Below are 17542 nucleotides of genomic sequence, written 5' to 3' on the forward strand. Positions count from 1 at the left end.
CATGCTTCGGTTTTGATTGTACGCTGAACTCAAGACACTGACCAGTGGATCTTCCACTTGCTAAACACATTGACCTCATAAAACAAACCTTTATAGATCATTGCAACAGGATAATTTAACCTCACTCCCAGAGAAGCCCTCCTTATAAGATACTCTTCATTATAGCATGTAAAATTATCTCCAGTGCCTTATAAAGAGGGTAGAGATTCCTTTCTCCAGCTAACATCCAAATTAGGCAGGAACAACAGAAGTCTGGCTAGCGTGCCATTGTTACCTTACCAGAAACTACTGCGTTTTGAAATCTTTCTGTATGTAAAGTTAATTCTGCATGACACCAATTTCTTTTTTGGAGGGAACCTGATGCAAGGGTTATGCGAATGCAGAGAATGGCTCAAAACTGATTTGTTACACTCTCCCCTAGTTTAATTTCTTTAAGCAAGCAGATTTTGTCCCACTGGTCGTTCTAACCTCAAAGCAAAATTGCACCTAGTGCCCGCAACCATGTGCTTTCCACCCCTCCTGCCCAGCACACTCACGGTCACACAGCCCCCAGGACACCCCCTCCTTGTTCTGAATGAGGAATGAAGGGGCACTACACCATCTTCCCAACGTGTCCTCCATCTCAACTGCTTGAACAGTGGTGTGGGTGAATGCAAGTTGTGAGGCCAGCCAGCAATGCCACCTCGGCAGCTTAGTTTGGCCCCCGTTCATGTTCATGAGGGTGGTGGCTTTAATGCCAAGATGCAGGGCTGGATGCTGCACTCCTGGAAGCAATGAGCTTTACTAACCTCCTGAGAGTGTCACTCTGACTTTATTGCACATCAGTTTCTTTTTGTTTATTCCTATCGCGCTAATACAAATTCTAGCTTTAAAAAAACTTTCTGCTTTTTGGTTATAATTTTCTTCCTTTCCTCTTTGTACTAATGCTTCTCTCTAATCTTATTTGCATTCAAATTACCTCACCAGGTGGTACACCGATCAGAGGTAAGAATGCTGAAATGTGCCTCCAGTTGTCACATCACTCCATCTCCTGTCTGCCTTGTCCCTTCTCCTCCGGTGTTTCTCATCTCCAGCTTTTACTCTCAGCCCTAACTCTGCCAGCGCTGTTGCTCATCTGCACTCTCCCACTAGTGTGTTTATTTTGGTTGGGTTTTAGCGTGATTTCTTGTAGACTCATCCATTGCGATTTTGCACTGTTGAAAGGGGGTTATTCAACGGAAAGTTTGCAAACTGGAAAATGGTCCCTGCCCTCCGCCACGGGAGGGTTGATGTCTCCTGCAGCTCCTACAAGTCTCTGAACTTCCCGTGCAGTTGTGGCCTCTGAGGTTTTGTGTCTAGGAGTTTTAGATGGATTGCTTGGGTGCAAGTGTAAGGAGGCAACATTTTCACAAGAGAACAGTCAAATTCTTACTTCCTGCTGCTGATGGGCATGAAACTAATCAGAAGGAGATAAATTCTTGAAAGTTCGAGCAAATCTGGCTCTGGGATGAGGAGCACCTTTGTTTGTGTTCCTCATGTTTGCCTTTCAGGTGTGCTAACCCTCCAATGTGGCGGCAGAGTGCAGAACCACTGCCCCAGACCCTGCTTTCTGAACCGGACATGCCGGTGTTGCTTTGCAGCACAAAGATTTGTTTTAAATAGATGAATCAGAAGCACATCTGGCTGCTTTAAGCCTTCACTAATTAAACCCACCGCTGGTTTGACAGCCCAGTGTGCGCAGTCCCTGGCTAGTTTTCACAGCCTGTATGCACCAGTAATGACTTTCCAATTGGAGTGTTGTCTTTTCTAGCCTAAACACTCAAAGCTGTCTCTTTAGATTAACTTTAGCATGGTAATCAGCGTTATGTGCTAAGGCCTTTCTGAATTCTCTTGTGATTTTGGTTACCCCTGTTGACTGACCCCTGGATTTCTCGACAGAATGACTACCACCTACAAATCAACATGACCTCGTTCGTTCAATTTTCCCCCTTCTCCCCTTTCCTCCCCCTTTTCCCTGAGTCACTGCTGGAAGTTAATAATCTGACTCTTTGGAACTGGTTCTGTTGCTGGGGGTTAATGTTTTCAACTCCTGTTAAATTATTTTAGAGTAAATGTGAATTGCCATATGATGCGTATTTGCATTAAGTTGTCTCTAGCAAATCTGGGTCAGGGAAAAAGACTGCAAACCTTATTTTGATATGAATGGGCTTATATATCTGTCATTCCTCCCTTTGGAATGCTGGAGATTGACAGCTGTGATGTTACAAGCTCCTTAAACTATTTCTTCATCTCCTATTTCTACTGCAAATCCTAAAATGAAATGACAGATTGAATGCTAACTAGCCGAGTGCTCTGAGCTCCCAGCGGTGCAGGCCGAGCGTGCAGCCATCCCGGGGCCTCCCTGCGTGCTCACTGCGCGCCTGCCCTGTCTGATGACATTAGTGACTCAGCACCAGAACCACATGGATACTCCATACGTCCTGCTTGGGAACTGAACGCATCTCTGTGAAAAGAACCATCCATCTCATAAAACATAAGTGACCCGCACCCCCACCCCTCTTCCCACCCCTGTTTGAGTCCTGATGAGGTATTTTAAGAATGTTCTTGACATTATTTAAAATATATGTGTCCTATTTGAATGTCAAAGATGACATTTCTGTGAGAGCAAACAGAAGCCACGTGCTGCTCTCTAGCTTTTCCCAGAGGATTTCTGTCAGCCTAATGCCTTTCATTTAAAATGGAGGTCACTGAATTTCTAAAGATAACGACAGATTAGATGAAAGTGCTTTTATGATGGTGAGGTTGTATCCATGTAGAAGTGACTGTTCTGCCATGTTCTATACCCAGCTGCACTCTTGTTCCTCATTAAGGTAAGTTTGATGCTTTGGAATCCATTAATTTGGTCTGAAAGGAAGGGTGAACTAATGACTCTTAACGAACCCTTTTGGTAATAATGGTGGGGGGAAGGGGTGGTTTTGGTTTGATTTAATTGCTGCTGTGACTGTGTTGCTAGGAGTTGTGTGTCTGGAGTACTTGGGAAGTTCAAGCGTTACCTTTGTGCCAGAGCAGCGGAGAACCCACTCGCAAGGAGAGGATGATCTGAGAAATTCTGCCATGCACTACTCCAAACAGGAGGAAATTTTTCTCTCTGAACACCTCATTTGACCTTACCTCCACATATTTGGTTCTTTCTGTCCAAGACATCTCTAGCTTCCCTGAAATGGGAGGAGCTCCCATCTATAATTCAGAATCTCCATTTGTATCTTCACTCTTTACCCCTCCGGGACTGCCTCAGATAGTAATTTAATCTTGAAGTCCCTGTTTGTTCATCAGAAAGACATGGAGCTGGTAGATGCCCATCAGATTAGGCAATAGCTAGCTTCTTAAGGTGACCCACAGATAGTATCAGCAAATCTATGTTTAAGCAAGTTCTCCCCCATTCTTTGTTTCAAAGTAGAATATAAGAAGTTCATTTCCAGCATTTCTCTGGAATTGAACTCACTCAACCTTTTGTGAAACCTGGCTGCATTTTCCTGCCCCGAGCTGTAAGAGAGAGCAGAGCACGGTTGTGTTTCTGGTGGGTGCTGGACTGAACATGGATTAGATTGGATGCACATGAGGAGGTAAAGAAATATCATCGTTTGAGGCATTATCCCTCTCCAGTCAGATTTATTTGTTACTTTTCTGTCACCACAGGAAATATCTGAGGTTCCTATACATAAGAGTATTTCTTCCCTGCAGACGTCAGCGTAGCAGAGGTCTGTCTGAATTAACTTTAGATCAGCTCACTTGGGTGTCAGAAGCTGTCTGTCTGGGAAGCCAGGTAAACACCCGCACCGACTTCTGTATAGCTGCAGCTAAACCTTTTCCAGTCCCGAGCAAACTGGTTTAAATATAGCTCCAGTATTTCGATGCTATCCTGTGAACTGGAGCATAAAGCTATCCAAAGAGATTAGAGGAAACTAAAAGAATTTTGCTGTCTCTTTTTGAGCATGTGTTTGTACATTTGATTGCACTTTGTATATAATAGGATTTTTTTCCTGTTTCTTGAGCTTTTCCAGTCACCAAAAAAAAAGAAGCAAAAGGAAAATAGTTTAAAAATGAGAAGATACACTTGCAGGAGCAGACAGTGTCAGGGGGAGGCTGGGTGGGGTAGTGCCTGGAAATGTTTGTAATGCCATGTTTCTTACTGTTGGGATACAGATTGACTCATGTCCCTTTAGAAGCACACAGAGGCGTTACTGTGCATTCGACAGTGCTGTAGTTTTGCTTCTGACAAAGAGTCCCCAGAGATTTCCTGTACCTGCTGGTGAGAGATCAGAGCATCCTGAAACTCCGCTGTCTGAGAGCAGACCTTGTGCAGCTGAGCACATTGGATCTCCTCTACCCCCTCTCTGCCCGAGTCCAGCTTGGTGGCAGCAGTCGAGTGCCATCAGCAGCTGCCTCTGGTGCACAGGAGAATGATTTCTCAGCAGCACTGCTATCCGAACAGGCCCCTTGCATGCCGCTCACCAACCTCTCAGGCATAATGACCATAGTGAACACTAACAATGACAATATATTTGTGGTCATCTTGTTTTGCATAACTGGCAGCACTGATGGCTGATAGAGGCTAGGTGCAATCCTCTCTAACAGCTGGGAGATGCTACTGTTATAAATTATGAAAAATAGTGAATACGGGAAGTGCTTATTTTCATTATTAGTGACTCTGGCATGGATTTGGTGTCTTCCAGTTTTTTCACAGCTCCCACGGCAAGTGTTGGTTATCTCAGACAGCAGCCAGGGTGTCAAAGTCCAACTCCCTCATTGTCAGGGCTTCACAATGTCTCTTTCTCCACCATATTCACATTTATGGGTCCTTGTTTGGTCTGGACTTGCCTCTGACCCTGCTCCACGGCTCCCTGGATTTTATTAGGAGGATTCTTCTTGTCTGAGAGAGAATTTTTAGCAGAAGGAGGATTGGGACCCACACCTGAGCACTGGCTGAGGCGTTGGCTAAGAATATTTCAGGAAAAATCAGGTGATGTTTCTGTGGAGGAAGCTGGTGGGAGGCAAGGGGAAAGAGAAGGGAGGGATTTGGGGTAGCCACATGCTCTAGTGTGCAGGGTGGGCAAAATTTAACTCTTTGCTGAGAGGATGGGCCTGGTCAGGTAGCTGGATTCATTAACATCTGCATTACAAGTCCTTTCCTGAGATGAGTGCTGTGACTGCAGCCTGGTTCCTCTTGACTCTTGGGTACTTACGGGAGATTCCATTCCATGTCTAATTTTATAACCAGGGCTAAAGGTCGGTCCCCCGATGCTGAGCCAGGAGGGCTGGGGCTGTGAATGCCCTGCTAGAGAAATGAAACTGCTCCCACTGCTAGGGATGGAGCTCCAACCTGAACAGATACAGAAGAGTGTTGCCCCAAGAGCTGCTGTGCCTAGCTCCATGCGGTGCTCTCTGGGAGAAGAAAGCACAAGCACTTGATGAGCTACAGAGCATGATTTCAGAGAGATCAATTTGTATGGCAGCTTGGAGCTTTTTACATTTGATTTGTCACCTAGCGGGGAGAGTGACAAGCCTTCTGTGCTACAGCAGTACCCAGCGCTGCCAAGAAGTGGCCCTTATCGGAATCTGCCTTCCCCATGCTCTCTCTGTGCAGTGCACTTTTTAAATGCTTCTTTTAACCACTGTCACTGCAACTAATGATTCTGCCTGAGCACAAGTATATTTGAATAGATAAGTATCTTGGAGAGCTGCTAACGGGGCTGCTGTCTGTGCCCGAGTTTAAAGAGCACTAGGAGAGGAGGGAATGGACTGGCAAGGAGATAACAGCACAGGGTAAAGAACCTATAAGGGATGCTTGTCAGTCATCAGGGCCAGCTCCTGCCCTCAGCCCCAGAAAGCTCTGCCTTGTCACTGTTTTCCCTGGCACTGGAGAGCAGCCAGGGGTTTTTCTCAGGAGCTGGCAGCTCTCTGATAAGCTGAGATGTGTTATCAAGAACAGATCTTAGCTGCAGGCAAGATCGACATGACATCGCAGTGTGGTGAGGAATGGCTGCCCCTCTTCTGCTGCAGCCCTGCTGTGGTTCAGGGTGCTGAGGAGGCAGCGGAGGTTGAGTGGTGCTCAGCAGGGAGAGGTTTCACTCTGATGCGCACGTACCGATGCAGAGCCCCGCGAGCTCCCAAACAAGCTGTTCACTGCTCCTCTCTGTACATGTAAGCACATCCTGGTGGTAGATGGTCGTCGTGCATCCACTGAAGCCGTGCTATCTGATTGCATGTCAGGACTCAGCCATGCAGATGGAAACAAGGCACTGGCACAGGAGAACTGGAGGGAGGAATCCATATGAGAAGTCTACAGTAACATCCTGTGTGAACAAGACCTTACTCAGCAACTTGTGCAACATAAATCCCAAAGTAATGAATAAAAGTAAATCAACCTTCCTATCCCTGGTTTGCAGAGGCGCAGGAGATTATAAGATGAGATGTTGACAGGGCTAGGAATAGAATCAGGTCCTTTGCGCTTGTCAAAGCAGAGAATTCACTGCGCTTTCGAGAGTCTTTGGATTCAGCTTCCATGAATTTCAGGGAAAGGAGCTACTGAGGACTCAGTTCTTCCTTTCCTGTAGCTCCTTGTGTCCTGTCCAGCCTACACTTGAACCTTCCAAGAGATGAAACTATTGCCCTTTTCTGGTATGACTGAACTAGGGCCTGGAGCATTTTACACTTTTTCCCAAGACTCAGATGCATTTACGTCTCCAGCTTTCTGATCCCAGCAGTGTCTGAGCTTCTTAACTTTATTCATAAATCTCTGTACTCTGAGATACCCTACACTTTCCTGTATCCATCACTTAGTTGTAGGTTGTCCTCCAAGAGATCACCTATAGTCCCACTGACTGCCATCAGTTTACTGTGACCCTTCCCCTTTCTCCGAACTGTCAGCTGTACTGCAGGATTATTCCCTGCTCATGGCAGGGGGGTTGGACTAGATGATCATTAAGGTCCCTTCCAACCGAACCATTCTATGATTCTATGATCTGTATGTTTGTCTAATGATGGTTTATTGAAGTAACTGTTTTCTTTTCGGTTCAGTTGAGAAGTTTGCGTTAACTTCCTTCTGCTCTCTGGGTTGTCTGTTGCTCCTGACGCACCATAGTTTGAATAGCCATGCCAACCCAGACAAAATCAGAATCCTTTGCCCAATGTCCCTGAGCAGTTTGTAGGCAGTTGCTGACACATGTTAGGTGTTTATACTGTGATTCTAGAAACTGGTCCTTGTTGGCTGCAGAACTGACAAGCAATAACAGCATGCAATTCGAAACTCTCCTCTGCCTTCATTTTCTTCATCCTCTTCTCTCTCCAGCAGTGATGTTGAGGTCCCTAGAGATAAAAAATAGTTCGACTAACAGACGTTTAAGAGGTATGGTGATTGCAAAGTATAAAGGGTATAAATACCAGTGATATATATTAAATGGCTAAAAGGGGCGTATGAAAAGGTATGTATTCATAGCAGAATTATCTAGGAATCTTACTTTTTTCTAGACACACACCACTACCTGAACCTGGCTCTGCTTTCAGCCCAGCCAGCTAATGAGGGCTACAGGCTAAATCAGAGATAGGGTCTCCCTCAGGGCGACTCTTTTTTATTTTGTTTTGTTTTGTTCTAAAGTTTGGGTATGTTTTGCAGCAAACAGCTTTTCCCAGCCAAGCCTGATGCAAGCACTCAGAGTGCCCACACATATGTGCCCACAGAGTAATGAGCAGAAATTAAGAAGGGGATAATACATGGGGAGTTCGAGGAAAATCTTCCTGACAGAGAGCATAACCAGGCTGTGGCATCAATTCCTCAAGGAAGTGGTGAAAAACCTATCACTTGGCACATTTAAAATGGGATTGGACAGAACACAAGTACATTTACAACAGGGAGCAATCCTGCCTTGGCCCCCAGGGATGCACGAGATAACCTAATAGGTCTTTTCCATTTCTAGATTCTCTGATTCTTTGTGTCTTGTCAATGCTGGCAAGCTTCGTCCTGCTCCACTGCCTGTCATGCTGCTGTCTGCTTGAAGATGTTTTTCCCAGACAGCTTGTAGAAATTCAACGTTCTTCCTGAATTAAACAGCAGTGCTCTGTAGGCTTTGGCCTGTGGGTGTCCAGAGAGCACTGTGGCTGGGGAAAGCTGGCAGGTCCTTTTGTTAGTAGGTGGAAAGACTTCTGCAAACAAGCTTTGTCTGTCTAGCTGAAGCCTCATTTCCAGCACTAATGCAACAATAGGGAGGGCTCTGTACATCATTTTTATTATATGGCAGAGCCCAGGGAAGTTCATTTTTCCCCATGACATATAGAGTTATGCTACAGTCTCAATTTATCCTTCTAAATAATGTAGGCGGCAGTGGTTGATTCACATTAGTTTTTCCTCTGTTCTGATGATATGAAAAACTGAGTTTGACCTCTGCAGCTTGAACCGGCAAGAAGGGAGAAGGCAATTTCACCAGCTATTCTCAGCGCTGCTCTCAGTGGTCGTTTTGAACCGTGGCAGGCAGAAATGAGTTCAAATCCTTACAAGCAAAGGGGTTAATGTTTTCTTTTAATTCAGTATATGGTTTGTGAGCAGAGTTCCCTTCTTAGAGACGATCCTAACCAGCAGAATCTGAGCACTTGGAGGCACTTGAAAAATTATTCCCATGTTGCCTGGGGGAAGCAGGTTGAGCAGCAGCCGCTTCAGTGTCTGGCCAACGGCCGTTCGCTCCTGCAGTGCCAGCTTGCTGTCATATCCATCCTGCTTCTTTCTTTCTCTGCATCTCCATCTTTTAGTCTGCATATGGAGCCTGGTTAGAGGAGTTTAGATGTGACCGGTTTTGCAGTCATCTGTGCTAGGCAAGAAGTTGAAGGAAAGACCGGCCTCCCAGGCAGAGCAGTGCTGGACACCAGTGGAACAGGCTGAACAGATGAGAGAAAACCACCTTAGACCAGTGCTCACTTCCACATCATGGGTACTCTACAGGTTCCCCATGTGAATTGCTACTCTGTGTACTCTGACAATTATTGCAATTGCTTGGATGTGCCCCTCATGCATCTGGCACTTCGGGATTGGGATCAGATGGTGTCCCAAGGAACCTGCACTCTAAGCTAAGCAACTATTCCTGACCCAAAGCTGGAGGAGCAGGCACTGCTGAGACAAGGGGAGGGTGGCTTTCATGCGAGCACCGTGCGGCAAAATGAGTGTATTGCATTGGCATATTTCTTTGATGTCTCAGGCTGAGTTTCTAATCTTTTAATATCACGTATGATGAAATCTGAAAGAACAAGGAGATCACTGACATGGAGAAAGCTGATGAAAGGCGAAGTGTTTTCTCAAAAGGGGATGTCTGTTGGAAGGAAGGGTGGTGAGGTGGGAGAGATGGGACTCTGCCAGTTTCTGCAGGAAGGTCGCAATTTGTTGAGCGTTTGCTAGGCTTTGCGTGCATCAGATAAGAAACAAACAGCTACAGTTAGTGTGCTTTGTCCTTGGCTGTTTTGATTAAAAGCTTATTAAAGGTCCTTTTATTAGACTGGAGTTCTGTATGAAGCTGTAATTAATATGTGTGTATGTGTATAGTTTTTTCCTTTATTGAAGCAATGAATATAAGTGGTTGGGGTGGTTGGAAATACATCAGTAACTGGTTCCCTGTACATTTAAAAAAATAACAATAATCAATTTCACAAGCTTCTAACAGCAGACTAGGTACCTTTTGGCTGCATGCTGCTCCCTGGGTCCAGGGAACATTGCAGTATCTTTATCCAGAAAGATATTTTAAAAGCGTGGGGCATGACCTTCCTTTTCTGAGACTGGTTGTTTGATTACCTGATTTGCCATAACCTCAATTGTCTGTGTTTTCTTGTTTGTGTACAGGAGCTCTGCAAATAGAGAACAGTGAGGAGTCTGACCAAGGCAAATACGAATGTGTTGCAACCAACAGTGCAGGAACCCGCTACTCTGCCCCAGCTAACCTTTACGTTCGAGGTAAGAGCAGCTTCCGCCCAAGGAGGGCACACTCCTGCCCAAAAGACTCAGTGGCTGTCAGTGAAGTAGCATGTTCCCTGCCTTAGTACCCTCATCACACTTTGTGGATTGTGTGACGCGGGCTTTTACTCAAAAACCAGCAAGTTAAGTTCAAGGATATCTTTGATCCACATTGGGTTTTACTCACATTTCTGGAAATCTGCTTTTGCTGTTTATATGGTGTTATGTAAAATGCTGAAATATGGGCAGAACTGGAATTCCTTTCTACCTTGAACTTCTTAACTTTGTGTCATCATTATTTTAACTGGGATTGAGGGGTGCTTAATCCTCTTAGTATAAACTAATCTTTGGTGAAGTAGTGTAAAACCGATGATGCTCTGATGAGTCAGAGGTTCTCAGCTATAGGTGAGCCAATATTTAGGCCTCTGCTTTGGAACGTGTATCTTTAAAAACTGAACAGCTTTTTGGAGTTGTCCTAATCCATGTTATGTGCATCAATGATTGAGCCTCTGGGTATTAATGGCTCACACTGGGAACCTGCTGGAAATTAGCCGCAATTCATGAAAGTGATTTTTCTAATGGTTATGCTATGTTGCCAGTTTAAAACTCTTTTCAACATACCAGAATAACTAGGTTTTACATAAGGACAGTCTCCTGCCAGTTTTCTTTCTCTACGTTAAAGGTGTTTGAGTTAGCTTTGAGAGAAGCAAGGGCTAAATTCTCTGTACACTTTCGGTTAATTTCGGCAAGAAAAAAAATGTGCTGCTTCATATGGAACTCTGTATAACCAGAGATACTGATCAGGACTCCCTGGGAAATGTAGTTATGGATTTTCCCAAGAAGAGACAGATTTTTGTGCTGGTGCAACCCATTGTTTGTTAGGAATTTAGAACTAGATTTTGTTTTCACATAGTAAATCAACTGTCTAATAATAAAATCTCATCTTCATTTCTTCCTTCCTCTGTTTTGAAGAAAGAAAATACAATCTTAAAGCTCTGTATGCATTGGTTAGTATGGAAAGAGGACATGAGAATGATTAAGTCTTCGCATGCTGTGTGTTTGCTTCTAGGGGTGGGTTCTGGCATTATTTTCTTTGCTTATTCTGGGAGACCGCTTTTTTATTTTGCAGCGTAATTTGGATTATAAGAGTCTTTGGAAGATTGAAGTGTCCAATTAAGCATATTCAGAAGATGAAGCTATATCTATGCAGTGGAATCACTCATTTCACTCTCACAATGTAATTATGGATGATTTTAAACTCTCTGTATTCTTGCAAGTTCTTTTTTCAGGCAAGCTGTACTAAAACTCATCCCAGATTGTCACTTTGCACTCTGAGGGAAAGGATCCTAGTTACCAGGCTGGATGTTGTTGCATAGGTTTGCATGGATACCCAGCCATTTTGCTGCAGTATTTTGGATACTTTTCTTCCTGTGACATGCTCAGACTCTCAGTGTTCTGTTTTCTGTAGAGGTGAGGCTGAAGAAAGGCACAGGAGCTTCAAGAGATAGAAAAACCTGCTCTTAACAACTTTACAATTTCTTACTAATGAACGCTCTTTATTTAGCAAGTGAATCCTGTAGGACTGAGGAGTGTACTGAATTTTACACTTGGCTTGCTGCTCAGCAAGGTTTGTCTGTCCTGTTTGGGCTAGGCATGGGCTGTGGATAGTCTGCACATGTGAGAGAATCCTGACATTCACCAAAGAAAGCATGTTCTTAGACATATGCTTTGCTGTTAACCGTCATTTTCGTACACATAAATTTTTGGAACAAGCCTTTTTATTGCACATGATCTTTGTAATGTCAGTCTCCAACCTGTGTGATCCTGATAAAGCCCTGCTCTGTATTTAAGACTGGATACCCCATAAATTATTATCAGATGAAATTCACTGTGTGTACTAGCTCTTAGATGGTATTTATGCTTACAGTTTCTGATAGCAAATGTTCTACAATAAAAAATCATTTTGTCACTATATTAGTTAATGATTTCAAAAAGTTAGTCAAACCAAGAACAATATTTTATTTCTTTAACAAGCGAGGAAAAAATGAAAATGTCTTACTTTTTCAGGTCTGGGAGGCAGAATAAAAGAATCTCTGTTTTTTCTCCTTGTGATAGTCCTACAGTATTGTCATTAGACAGATCAGTGACTTCAGTAAGGTCTTCAGAAAATGCCTGCATCTTTACTAGAGAAGACATTAATTAATGCTAAATTACAGTGGAAATTAAATGTGTCGGCAGCACCACCACTGCATAGTGGTTTCATAATGATTGACCTCATTGCGGTGAATACCCAAGAAGTTGACCACTTTCTCAAAAAGCATGGCTGAGTACTGAGCAGCGGTACTAATTTCCACGCTGTGTAGTTCTCAGGACTGCTTGTGCCTGCTCTTGTTTACAGCCTATTGTTTTTTTAGTAGTTCAAATGTTTGTTTGTCTCTTGACTCTTGGGGTTTATGTTTTTGATCATGTCCTCTGCTTTCCTAGCCTCCCAGGTAATCCTTTGTGAGAGTGCTGTGTTAGAAAGCACAGGCTCATTAGCATCTTTATCATACTTTTCATGCTAACAGAGGAAGATACTGAGCGCTGAGAAGGAGCATCCAGGCACTGCTCAGGGCTTCCTGTATCACTGAAAGAACAGGAGGAGGAAGGAGCAGGCTATGCCAGTGTCTTGTCTCTGTGAATCCTTTAGAGCCAGCACTTCTGCACAGATGGACTTCATTAAAAGTTAAAACATTTCCACACTAGGGATTTGTAAAGGAAAATGGATGCATTTTCCTTGAAGCTATTATTTTCATCTTACTAACTGTGCTGGAAAGCAACCTTCATAAGCCTTCTGCTTCTGGACTGACAGGTGTATCTGTCTGCTGCTGCAGAGCCAGGATGGGACCAGGGACCAGTGCTAGGAGCTGACTGCCTCCCACTGCTGCTTTTCAGCTCTCCATGCGTGGAGGGTTACAGAAAACATCCAGACCATTAGAGGAGCAAGAACAGAGTGAAAGCAAGAGCAGGGAGCATGCCAGGGCAAGGTGGCTATCTGGGGCACAGCAGGGACTTCAAAGGAGGCACAGTGGCATATTCCTATCCTGCCCTTTCAACGCAAGCATACTTGCCAGTGCTGCTCTGGATGTTGTCGTTACCACCATGAAGGAACACTCATCCATTTGTGGTCCATGGTTACGTGTACCACAGTACATCGTAACAATGATTAGATTTGGGACTTGATGGTGCTGCAGGGAGAAGGGAAGGGAATAGAAATGTATGGAAGATGCGATTCCTCTAATCCAGAGAGCTTACTGTCTGATTTAGCAGCAACAATTCACAAAGTTGATTGAAGTCATACAAGAAATTGATATAAGAGTAGAAGGCAGATTTGACCTAGTGGGGGAAAAAAAAAAGGTGATGTCATTTCGTGATGCTCACTGGGAGTATAGCATAATTGCACTGATTCACCTACACTATTGGTTTTTTATGAACACATTTCACTCTTCATTTGCCTACAGCCTCGGGGACATCTGCACAAAGAGGAGCAGTTTTAGCCAAAAGTCTTGTCCTATGAAATGCCTGTGCAAGTGGTGGCCTGTGTGGTGCTCCCCTCAAAAGAGGCACTGTTACTTGACTTTTTTCCTCTGTGTGAAAGGTTTTTTCTGCCCTTCTTCTCTACACATGGCATTATTTTTTTCTTACTTCAATGAAGCAGTTGAGCAGGAAGACTGTGTGTAAGAATATCCTTATTAATACACTATGGGCTTCACTAGATGTGTTCCCCAGTGCTGCTTAGAGCAGTGAGCAATGCAGATGCTAATACAATAGTACTTATTGGAGCATTGGCTGCATACTTCCCATCAAATGAGAAATCTGCTGCCCAATTTTCACTTCTTAAGTGCTGCTTTTCAGGCCTTCAAGGCATGATCTGGTGGGACAGGTGCAGCGAGTTCCCTGGCCCAAAATGCTACACATACTGTAGAGAAGCAGCTGCACAGCTCCTTTTAAAAAAAGACCATTTAAAACTGAATTGTCTCCTCTGTCCCGAAATTGCAAACTAGTATATCTGACTACAGTAAATACAAATGGTATTACTGCAAAAATCTGTGCTTTCTTGATCTGCTTTTTGAAAGGCCAGGCTAGTATTTCATTTGGCAGCAGGGAAACTTGCTTGAAGTCTGAAGTTTTATTTGCCAAGTTTCACTAAGGAGCCACCACCCAAAATGAAATTAGGATTGTGACTCTGTCCCTAGCAGCGATTCTCTGGGCTCCACAGGGTTTTACGCTTGGGGACTTGGCAGGAGCTTAGGCTCAGACACAGAGGGAGCTCACCGAAATGGCTACTTGCGGCTATATGGTGCTTACTGCAGTGGGGACCTTGTGTAAATAATAATAATTCTGAATGATTGACATGGGCCTGGAGCAACAAGACTTGAAGCCTTTAAAAAGGACATTTTCCGCTTGTGTAATATTAAACCAGCTTAAATAGCAACAGCAGTCAAAGCTTGAGGCTATTGCCAGAAGAAGAGTAAAAGCTGAGGACAGTGGTCAAACAGTCAGTGACCAAAACTGGAGATGTCTGAAAAATGGCTAAATAATGGGGAATACATTTGCTTACAACCCAGCTATATGCACAGTTCTGGCAATGTGCTGCGTTAAACCTGCCTCTCGTCAGGGTTGATGGGGGTGACATTACTTGACCAGAGAGGGACACTGCCAGCGCTTGAGGGCCTGGGAGCCATCACAGACAAGCAGAGACTGGAGAGACTTGTGAGGGAGATGCCTGGATGGCAGGACGGGCAGTTGAATCAGACTGGATGACCCAGGCTGCTGCTTTGGACAGATATCTTCCCTGGACCATCAGAAGAAGCAAAACCAGGCTGCGATAGAGGCCACAGAGTAACTACCCCTCAGGAGTTGGTACATGGCTGGGGAGGGCTATGGGTCTGAAGGGCCATGATCTCCCAGTGTACGCTCTGTGCAGTCCTGACCTCAAGATAATGCTGCAGTACAGCAGTGCAACAGAGAGCAAGGACACTTTAATAAAGAAAGTGCACTCCTTTTTAGGGGATTTCAGTATTTTTAAGTTCATTTCCTCTGTCCCCGGGTGCTGCTCCATGCTGAAGCTACGGCTATGGCCCCCGTCAGAGCAGCTGTAGTTTGGGCAGATGCCCCTTGGCTAGCCGTAGGCAGGCTGAGGGTGAGCGCAGCCCGTGGCACGGCCAGAGCTGGGCAGCACTCGGCACCAGCAGACGTTGGCCGCTCAGTCAGCACTGTGGCTCGTGCCACTGCGACTGCGTGTATCCTCATACTGGAGCTGGCTGGCTTCAGAGCCAGAGAGGCACGTAGAGCCTTCTGCCAAGTTTTCTCTTCCTTGTATATTACTATGAATATTTTTGTCATGTTTTCTCCTGGGGTGAAGTGTGTTCACCATCAGTGTTTCTATAAGTGTTTTGCTATGCCGTAATGATTATAATGATCACAGTTTAATAAATAATAGTTCTTTGTCCTTCTGCTAGCGCATTGCATCTAAAGATTTCAATGTGCTTTACAGAACTCAACTAAATAAGCTTAACAGTTTTATTCCGTGCAAAGTCCTTTGACGGTTAAAAGTGCAATGCGAGGCTCAAGTCTGATTATTTGTAAAATGACCTTTATGGAAAATAGAAGGAGAGTGGCTGGGAGCTCAGTGCATGATAATGCAACACAGAAATGGACTTGGAAACCTATTTCCCCCTCCTCCCCACATGACCAACATAGACATCTGTGGAACAATTAGGCCTGCATATCTGTGCCGACTAAATGTCCGTTCCCTCCCCTTCTATATCAACTTGCACAAAGGGTTAGGAAATCCATCTCTGGTGCTCTGAGATTTTCTGCTCTTAATTGAATTCATGCATGCATGTGTGTGCACTATGAATGGGAAAGGATGATTGGGCGCCCTGAGCATCCTGTCTGTCTCTCTAGAATGGAATATACTCATCACTGTGGCATGAGAACATTGTTCATCGCATATAATGGGAGGTTGTCTTACTCTCATGTAATCTGGCATACAAAAGGCAATCTGTTCTTTTGTTCCTCTATACCTCTAAAAGCTGTAAAGGATAAAATTTTATTTCTGTGGAGTCCTTGAGATACAAGATGTGTGTTTGCAGATAAGCAGGAGCAGGTTCATCCCCCTCTGGGTTTTTGTTAACCTCTCTGTCTTTTGGATTCCAAAGTGTCTGGGTTTGCCTATATATTATTGCCTTGCGTAGCACCAGAGGGTTTTCAGCACAGGATAGATGCTGGCAGTTCCCACCAGAATTGCAGAGCCAATTGGGATAATGAACTTTCTTGTTGCTTTCAGGAAAGTATTAGCTTCCCACTCTGAAAAGCTTTAGAAATGTGTTCCTTTGTTTGAGCTAGTGATCCAAACTCTCAGACCTGTGCATTCCTATCCTGGCCACAGCACCCTGCCTTGTTTCAGGGAGCTAATGCCCAAGAATACACAAAAGCAGAGCCTCCCATAAGCCCAAATTCATTCTTTCTGCAACAAGCTGCTGTGGATAGAGTATTGCTGCTGCTGCATAAGACAAGCATGTCTGTGGCAGGCTAAAAGCCAAATTCAGTCGGCATGGGAATTTCTGCCTACGGAGCGCTGGAGACGTCTAACAGTCAGGACCGGCAGATGCATCTCTGGTATGGCCTCGCTCTTTGCCTCTTTGCTCTCTCAACTTGGATCTCAAAAGGAGCCCCATTTTTTCCCTTCTGGAGTTTGCTTTCCTCTGGTGGCATTTCTGCTGTGACTTCACTTGCTTCGTCTCGCACACAGACTGGCATGTTCAAGTAAGCTGCCAGGCAGCTCAGGTTCATGGGAACACGGTAGTGTGCCTAGTGAGCCATGGTATTCTGCACAGGGGATACTCTGGGTAGCCCCAGCCTTAAATCCTCTATCCCAACTTGGGGGGCAGATATTATTTGCTATCACTACTCAGAGTCATTTGCTTTGTAAAAAAGCGGAAAAACTGTTGGTTAAAACATGCTTCTTAGCTTAGGAGTGACATGGATAGAGAACTGGAGATAAGGGATCATGTGAATGGGATGTGTAAGGAGATGAAACTTTCAATTTACTGTTTATCAGGTTTATCTCAGATAAAGCAGCAGCTGTTTAAGCATTAACTAAAAGGAAAGGAGAAAGAACTTTCTGCCCAGGTGTTCCCTCTTGCCTTACAGCTGTTCCAAAACAGCCTGCTACTGGTTTTTATTCCCCATAAGCCACTAATATAATAAGAGATTAAGAGATAATCCAGCAATTAGTGACAAATAGCAGGCCCCAAACTTGTTCCTGTTTGACAGACCAGAAAGTAATCTGTTTGAATTAGCGTGTTTCACATGTGACTCCTCACCTTTCCAACTCTAATCTGAAGTGTCAACACGTGGGAAAAGCCACTGCTGGAACCTACTCCTGTCCATGCACACTGATGCAGTGTGATCCCTGCTGGGCTCCCCAAAACAAAGCTCCTGGCTGTCCCCCAGCTGCAGCAGCACCCCTCACCTTGCCCCCGGGCAGGCCAAGTGACACCGCAGCAAGTCCCCTGGGTATGGCTGGGG

At 44.6% G+C, this 17542-nt stretch overlaps 1 protein-coding gene across 1 annotated transcript in view; it reads left to right on the plus strand.

The window, feature by feature from the left end:
- The window catches only part of PTPRF (protein tyrosine phosphatase, receptor type, F), a 296503-nt gene that overhangs the window by 194721 nt on the left and 84240 nt on the right, over positions 1-17542 (plus strand). Inside the window, exons 6-7 of the mRNA XM_009700288.1 lie at positions 967-984; positions 9857-9967. Coding sequence (XP_009698590.1) covers positions 967-984; positions 9857-9967 — 129 coding nt within the window. The remainder of the gene's footprint in view (positions 1-966; positions 985-9856; positions 9968-17542) is intronic.

The sequence above is a fragment of the Cariama cristata genome, unplaced genomic scaffold (assembly GCF_000690535.1).
Source record: "Cariama cristata isolate BGI_N322 unplaced genomic scaffold, ASM69053v1 scaffold1975, whole genome shotgun sequence".
NCBI lineage: Eukaryota > Metazoa > Chordata > Aves > Cariamiformes > Cariamidae > Cariama > Cariama cristata.